General features: G+C 37.5%; 1 protein-coding gene across 1 annotated transcript in view; it reads right to left on the reverse strand.

Moving 5' to 3' along the window:
- Positions 1-8517, reverse strand: part of POLR2B (polymerase (RNA) II (DNA directed) polypeptide B, 140kDa) — a 54119-nt gene that overhangs the window by 19723 nt on the left and 25879 nt on the right. Inside the window, exons 7-13 of the mRNA XM_015560075.1 lie at positions 7634-7712; positions 6068-6211; positions 5696-5835; positions 5484-5595; positions 1558-1712; positions 639-837; positions 179-347 (exon numbers count right to left, since the gene is read on the reverse strand). Of these exons, the coding sequence (XP_015415561.1) occupies positions 179-347; positions 639-837; positions 1558-1712; positions 5484-5595; positions 5696-5835; positions 6068-6211; positions 7634-7712 (998 nt within the window). The remainder of the gene's footprint in view (positions 1-178; positions 348-638; positions 838-1557; positions 1713-5483; positions 5596-5695; positions 5836-6067; positions 6212-7633; positions 7713-8517) is intronic.

The raw sequence follows: 8517 nt of genomic DNA on the forward strand, positions 1-8517 counted from the left end.
CATAACACTTCTGACATGTCTACATTTTTATTGAATTGTGTTCATGTTTCCCACCACATTATAAATTCCATGGAAAAAGAGACTGTGTCATGTGTATTTTATTAACCTTCCCAAGCACCCAGAAAAGTGCCTTAAGCATGAAAGGAACTTAAAAAATGTAGAACAAAACCAAACATACCTGCTGGCAGCTCTCTAAATCGCAGATATTCCATAGACCGTGTAGTCACAAGCGGTTTTTGAGGATAATAGAGAACATGGGCCAATGTATCCATACGGACATGAAAGTTGGTGATATAAACTCCCATGGCCTGCTTACCCATAGCAGACTGGTATGTGTTTCTAGGGGACTAAAGGTAGAAATGACAACAGAATCAATAAAAATGTAATAAATGACATAAATCAGAAGGATTGGTAAAGTTATTGGGGGGGGTTTCTGAAAGATAAGTGATGACCCTTTGGAATAGTTAATTATGGCTTCTAATAGTGAAACACAACAATAAGCATATTAAGTGCTAATTCTATAGGAGTTCACAGCCGTTCATTAAAAGGCTTTTCTTTAAAAACTACAGACTAATCTCTAACTTTTATTCTACTTCCCCCAATTCCTCACAAATAAGAAGTTAAAAATGGCTACCAACCTGGTTATGATCAGGAAATGGAATAATAGATGCACAGACACCAAGAATCATTGATGGGTGAATCTCACAGTGTGTATATGTGGAACAATAAGCTACTTCTTTCTCTTGTAAATCATCTGGAGTCATTGCCAGCATCACTGTTTCTTCTTCTAGAGTATCAATATATTCCACTACCCCACTGGCCACAAGATCCTGCCAACTAAAAAAGAATTCTCTTAATTTCCTTAATTTCTGAACTCTTTTAACTAACTAGGCATTCTACCTAATAATGAGTATTCCAAAAGCATTGAACAGGCTGTGGTTTCATATTTTAAGTTTGTTGTGGTTTGTTCTAAAGAAATTATATGTGGGGGTTAGGGATTTAGTATATAAATGCATTGATTAAGGTCTGGAGGAATATACACCCAATTGTTAACAAGTACAGGAGAGTATCAAGTGGGGCTTTTATTGCACATATTGTTTGAATTTTTTTATAATAAAAATATATCACTCGCCCAGCTGGCTTGGCTCAGTAGTTGAGTGTTGGTCTATGAACTAGGAGGTCGGATTCAATTCCTGGTCAGGGTACATGCCCGGGTTTCGGCTCAATCCCCAGTGTGGGGCACGCAGGAAGCAGCCAATCAATGATTCACTCTCATTACTGATGTTTCTATCTCTCTCTCCCTCTCCCTTCCTCTCTGAAAAAAAAATTTTTTTTTTTATTATTAAATAAAAGGCAAGTAATATATTTTTATTATTAAATATCATTGATAATGAATAGTTTCTTTTTGGATCAATGAAAATATTCTGGAATTAGATAGTGGTGATGGTTGCACAATCTTGTGAATATACTAAAAACCACTGAACTATATACTTGAAAATCATTAATTTTATGGTATGTGAATTATATATCAACTTTTTTTTCACTGCGTGTACTTACCTGTAGTTGTTATATTCTCTCTCTTTCAATTGATCAATATGTCTCTTCTTCAACAGAAGCTTTTGTTTTTCCACAATCAGAAGTGGTCTACAAATACGACCTGCATCTGTATAGATCCGAATCTCCCTCTCTCGAATATCTCTGATCATAGAAACCTAGATGTAAAAAAACAAAGTCGCATAGACTGTTATTTTCTCTATCATTAAGGCTTAGCTATAAATACAATAAAGCTCCTAATGAATTCCTGTAGTAACCCCTTGTCAAATAAAATGGACAAATCTTAATAGATTATCATTGCTTAATACATTAAAAGTCTACGTATAATGTAAAATTTCATAAAGGATAAATATCTAACCTTGGTAATTACAGACCTGAACAACATCTGGTAATAATGTCATGCAAGATAAAGTAAAATAAAAAACTGTAAATGACAAGTTTTTATTTTGCCTCTGATAATCACGTATACTTCACTCTGTAACCTTTCAATAACCAGCCTCATATCACTTTGCCTTGACAATACTTTCCCAGGAATAAGCTAGACTCCTCCCAGTCACCTATTAGACAAATGGCTTACAGTCTAGCCATCCAATGCAATAGTCAATTGCTAGCCACATGTCACTACTGAGCTCCTGAAATGTGACCAATGAGAAATGAGATATGCTGTAAGACTAAACTACACACCAGATTTCAGAGGTAGTACCAGAAAAAAATGTAAAAACTTCCATTAATAATATTCATTTTGAATATATGTTGAAATTTTAATGTTTTAGATGTATCGGGTCAAATAATATACTATTTAAATTATTTTCACTTCTTTTTTACTTTTATAATATGGCAACTAAAAAAATTTTAAATGAATATGTCGCTCACATATTTCTCCTGGATAGTGCTAAAAATATATTCCTAGACAATATCAGAAATTTTCAATAAAGAACATAATTATTATTAAAAGCACTGCAGAACTTGAAGTACACATACATATATTAAAAAATAAGTCAAAAGATTTTAGTGAATTGCCTAAATCTAATATATAATCTTGTAAGTCAACTATGAAATAAATTGCCAATGAGTTGAAAAATAGAAAAATAGATTGCTATTTCTCCACAAAAGTACTTTTAAAGAGTGAAATCACATCTGGATACTTTATTTAAAGAAAAGATTGGGTCTATTTAAGAAAGGAAAAGATCTGGATTACTCAGTTTAAAAACAATAGTAAAAATAATATAAGCTTTATCAAAAACATCAAGTTCCTCAAAACTAGAGTCAAAGCCAATAAACAGAAAATGTTCCAAGCTCTTAGCCCACTTCCTGTCCTTAGAAAACAATCTGAGGAGAAACATTGTGTCTATGAGCAAAACATCATGAGTGGCATTCTCAAGTCCCAGAAAAAACCTTGCTTTCAATGCACTGCCTTGAATCCTTAGAGAATTCCTAGTAGAATATAGCTCTATTAACTTACCAGGAGGACATAAATTGAGCGTGTCCTCCCAAAGACCAAACAGTATCTTACATTCCAAAGGAAACAGGTGTTCTTTAGTAGTATACAGAGGACTACTGACAGGAAAGCCCAACAAGCCCATTAGATGATTCAAGTTACAAAGGGGTAAAATGAGAACTTCTGGTTATCAGAAAATATGAAGGAAAAGAAAAAGTAACAGACATATTTGCAACATAGTTACTTAGAGTTGCACTGAGAGGCTGGCAAGTCAGGCGGGGAACGTTGGAGTCCTCCGTCACTGAAGCAAACAAGCCTCATATTCGCTTCAAGCTGCCTGGCTGCCGGCCGCCATCTTGGCTGGCAGTTAATTTGCATATCGCCCTGATTAGCCAATGGGAAGGGTAGCGGATGTATGGCTAATTACCATATTTCTCCTTTATTAGATAGGATGTCTTTCTTGATCTAAGTCAAACTGGGAGGTCAGGTAAGGTATCCTGAAAGAGATGAGTGTTAATATATGTTTTACAGAATAAGTAAGGTTTACCTGAAAAAATAATAAGCAACCCTCCTCTCTTCAAGACTGTTTTTGAGAAGCCATTGGGAGAAAGGGAGCAGAAATACTCTAAGTTGAAGGAGTAGGCCCACTGAAAGTAAAAAGGCCTAAAACAGCATGAAGAATTTCAGAGAATACAGAAAAGCTAAAGGAGGCCCTCAGCAGAAAAACATGGCATTAATAAAGTTCTAAATCATAAAAATACAGCCAATTTTGGTTCCAAGGCTTTCTCTTAGCCCTGCCTGCCCTCAAATGAAACATTCTCTTCCTGTCTTCAAGCTGTGAAATGCCTGGGTCAAAACCTAGAGCAGTGATGGCGAACCTATGACACGCGTGTCAGAGGGGACACGTGATCTCATTTTTTGGGTTGATTTTTCTTTGTTAAATGGCATTTAAATATATAAAATAAATATCAAAAATATAAGTTTTTGTTTTACTATGGTTGCAAATATCAAAAAATTTCTATGACATGGCATCAGAGTTAAATTAGGGTTTTTCAAAATGCTGGCACGCCGAGCTCAAAAGGTAAGCCATCACTGACTGACCTAGGGTGTCTGCCTTCTAGAGGAAAGTCTGGAGCAACCAAAGTCTCTTCTCTGCTTTGCTAGGTAGAAAGATGGCCAGCTATTGCCTTAAGTGTATTATAGTTTCCCTTCAAATCCACTTTCACCTAGACCAGTGGTCGGCAAACTGTGGCCCCTTGATTGTGGCTCTTCCACAAAATACCACGTCCGGGCGCGCACGTACAGTGCGATTAAAACTTCGTGGCCACACTCAAGGGGCCAAAGAGTCGCATGTGTCTCGCGAGCTGCGGTCTGCAGACCATGGACCTAGACAGAGCCCAAGGGTAGATTTGGGAGATTCAAATGCCTGAGCCATATCCCTAATACAGTACACTAAAATCAAAAGTCCTATTTGGGAGAGTAATAAAGTACACATACTATATTTTAATGATTTTTTAAAAATCCATCCTTATCCCAAAGCATTTCAATACCCACCTAAATATGGGAATCTATTAGAGGTGTGTCACTCTTTATGAATGAATTTCTGGATTCAAAGAATCAGGTGTGATTATTCCTTTTAAAAGCATTGTCGGCCTCACAAAAAGATCCTCAAAAAATTCCTTTTACTTTAAAATATGATGAGTTCTAAAATATAATTTAATAACTTAAATTTACACGTCAAATTTTTAGAAGCATATTGCCGGAAGCCGGTCCATCCTTGCTGCTTGACACAGTCGCTGCAGGAAAGAAACATCTGCACAGCATATGTTTCAAGGGACCTGGCGTATATAGCATACTGTTCTTAATATGTTTGCTCCCCTTAGCACTGTGTGTTTTAACCAAGGTCACCTCTCCAAGAAAGGTTGTTTCCCCAGGTAGGGATTTTTCCCTGAAGTCAGGGAGGGGATGAAACTCCTTAACTAAGTGCCAGGCGGGTAGTTAATCACTTTAACTACAAACAATCATGCTTAAGCTACATAATCTTTACTCCCTGGAATGGAGATAAGAAACGCCCTAACCTTTGTAATAGAAATTGACAGGATTAAAATCAACTGGTATAAATACGGATGTAACAAGACAATAAACGGCAGAACTTCTCTGGAGATCCAGACCAGAACTTGGCTGGAGATCCTGGCTAGGCTGCTGATCAACTGAACGCTGTCTTCGTGTCATTTCTTCTTCGCTGACTCCGTCTACACCTTTGGGAACCCCTGGACCCGCTGGGGTCGGACTCCAGCAGCATATATCTAAAGCCTGAGAGCAAGCAATACCTACTACCTATTGAATTAAGATCAAAACATTACCTACACTTTTGACAATGTACTTTACAATGCAGTTAAAGAAAGACGCCAATACAAAAATAATTTCTGTCTAGTCTTATGCCCTGTTTAGAAATCCCACAGACCCTGTCCTTTTAATTAAAGACTCTTACTTCAGACACAATGATGTCCATCTGACGCCGCAATTTCCTTAGAGTGTTCATAAGTTGTTCAGGATCTTTATGTATTCCAACCCAGCAGCCATTAACAAAAATCTTGGTTGCACTGAAATACAAAACCAAAAGCATTTTGCATTTAGTCACTCTATATTAAGCTATAACCAAAGATTAATAATAGCTTTTTAAAAAATTACACCTATACACACTCAGCAATAGCTGCAGGAGAAATTTCTTCTAAATTTTCCATACTCCATTCTTCTAAAAATTCCAGAATTGGAGAAGGTTGAGATCCAACTGAAATATAAGCCATCAGGGCTAAATTCTTCACAAGTCCTACAGCATGGCCCTTAAAATGACAAACGAAGTATTAGTCACAGTGCTTTAGCGTAACTACCAAAATTATATCCATAGACACTTTTCCTTCAATTTGACTTCAGGATTTACTACTTTCGAAGAACAAAATTATCTTAGTTCTAAGCCACACTGCATGATTACATAAAAACTCACTCTGAAAGTAATTACATCCTACATAACTATTGGCAGACTCTTTGTTCTGAACACAAATTTTAATCCATTACCTCTGGAGTCTCAGCAGGACACACCATTCCCCACAACGTGTTATGCAACTGCCTCGGTTTTGCCAGCTTGCCATCTCTACCGATTGGAGAATTTAAACGACGCAGGTGAGAAAGAGTAGATGCAAACGTCAGGCGGTTTAACACCTACAACACAACGGCAAATCTTTACAGTTGGGGCATTTCTGTAAAACTATCACATTTTTGGCAAATACAAGTGTTAAATGCTATCAGCTCACATGCCTTTGACCATAGCAGATATCCCTAATCCATCCTGAGACCTCTAAATCCAGCACGGAGATTCAAAATGTACACGATATTAAGCAAGGTAAGCTCAGCAGTGATGGCGAACCTTTTGAGCTTGGCATGCCAGCATTTTGAAAAACCCTAACTTAACTCTAATGCCATGTCACATATAGAAATTTTTTGATATTTGCAACAATAGTAAAACAAAGATTTATATTTTTGACATTTCTTTTATATATTTGAATGCCATTTAAGATAGAAAAATCAACCAAAACAATGAGTTTGCATGTCACCTCTGACACGCGTGTTATAGGTTCGCCATCATTATTATAAGGTAACATTGAGACGCATACACAGTAAGCAATAGAATCTCAACATACCCAATAACAAATCACCATCTTCCCTAGCCCTACAACAACCCAAACCTCCTTCCTCTTCCTAAGTCTCCCCTCACGGTTCATGGCATCATCCTTCCCTTAATCTTCCAATCCAGAAATCTCAAAATAGTTTTCCCTCTGACTTTCTGGTATCACACACCAATAAACATATCCTGACAATTCTATTTTCAAATTTTCTCAGAAACCCAATCCCTCTATTCCCAATGTCTCAGAAACACACCAGCCCCTTACCTCTTACCTGTACTACTGCCAACACCTCACAAGTCCCCGCAATGTCCCCTCCGATCTATCCTCCTCTGTTACAGATTAAAACATAGACATGTTCACATCTCTCACCCATTTGCACAATTTTAAAACAGCTCCACACCAACTAGAGAGGAGCATGACATGAAAGTTCTTCTCAACAAAGTTCCAAACGACCTTCTCCTACCAGTCTCCCAAACTCCTAAACTCATCAACATTGCAAAAACCCTCTCACCTCCACACATTGGTCCGTGCTACTGACACAGAATGAAATGCACTTCCCCATTCTACTCTGCTGGCTGAAATGTTACCACCTCTACAAAAGCCACCTGACCCACTTCCAGGAAGAACTGTTCTCTTTTCTGTACTTTATGGAGTTCTCTTTTTTCAATATATTTTTTATTGATTTCAGAGAGGAAGTGAGAAGAAGAGAGACTGAAACATCAATGATAAGGGAGAATCACTGACCAGTCACCCCCTACACTGGGGACTGAGCCTGCAACCCCAGCACACACACTGACCCAAACTGAACCATGACCCCCTGGTTCATAGGTCAACATCCAACCACCAAGCCACACTTAGCTAATCAATCACAAAGTCTCACAAAATGCACTTCCTAAATATTTCTCACACCTGTATCCATCTGCAATATAGTCTAGTCAAGGCCCTAGTTATTTCTCACTAAGCCTGTTGCAACAATCTTCCTGCCACCAAGGGTAACCTTCTCAAATCTTTTCTCCACACTGCCAATTACTGGGATTCTACCTAAAAATTAAAAATTAAAAATGTCAACAATCCCTTCAATGAGCTATTTCCCAGCTCCCCTCTCCAACTCCATCTTCCTAATTCTCCACTGAACTGAACTGGCAACGTGGCATTTAGCATAGTGCAGCCCCCAGCCTAGTGAGCTGTGTACAGATGACTCTGCCTCCTCTGATAGATGGTGAGCTCCTTGAGAGCTAGAATAGCTTCTCATTCATGTTTGTGAATCCAGCATCACAAACACCAAGTATACTCAATAAATCCTCACTAAATTAAAAGGAACTAGAAATTTAACTTTGCTATTGGAAAGCTTCCCAGAATTTCTCAGAGCCTCTGGGTTTCTAGGAATCAAGCACTTGAAGTTGGTGTTTGAATGCCAAATTAACCAGGTGATACAGGCTAGTTAAACACCAAAAAAAAAAGGCAGAGGCCCAGATCCAAAAGAAAACGTTCCATAAAACTAGACATATACATATAGATTTTCAATCTTCTATGAAAAATAAATAGGAAAAAATTAAAGTGCCTTGTGAAACATTCCCCCATTATTCCATCTAAGAGTAGCTATAGCAGTCCCTGTACATACAACCAGCCAACAAAGGAATCGGTGTTAGAAATCAGTGTTATATTTTCCTCAACTTCTAATATGAAGCTTTTAAGACATAAAAATTTCACTAACATGGACTATCTCACCTTCCAACTGGCTACTCTAATTTATTAACTATTTTGATGCATGCGAAAACTTTAAGTCTCTATTAGTAATAGTAGAAGCTAATTTAAGAGAAATTTCTGGGGGAATAAGGGTGG

This window comes from Myotis davidii, unplaced genomic scaffold (assembly GCF_000327345.1).
Source record: "Myotis davidii unplaced genomic scaffold, ASM32734v1 scaffold173, whole genome shotgun sequence".
NCBI classification, from domain to species: Eukaryota; Metazoa; Chordata; class Mammalia; order Chiroptera; family Vespertilionidae; genus Myotis; species Myotis davidii.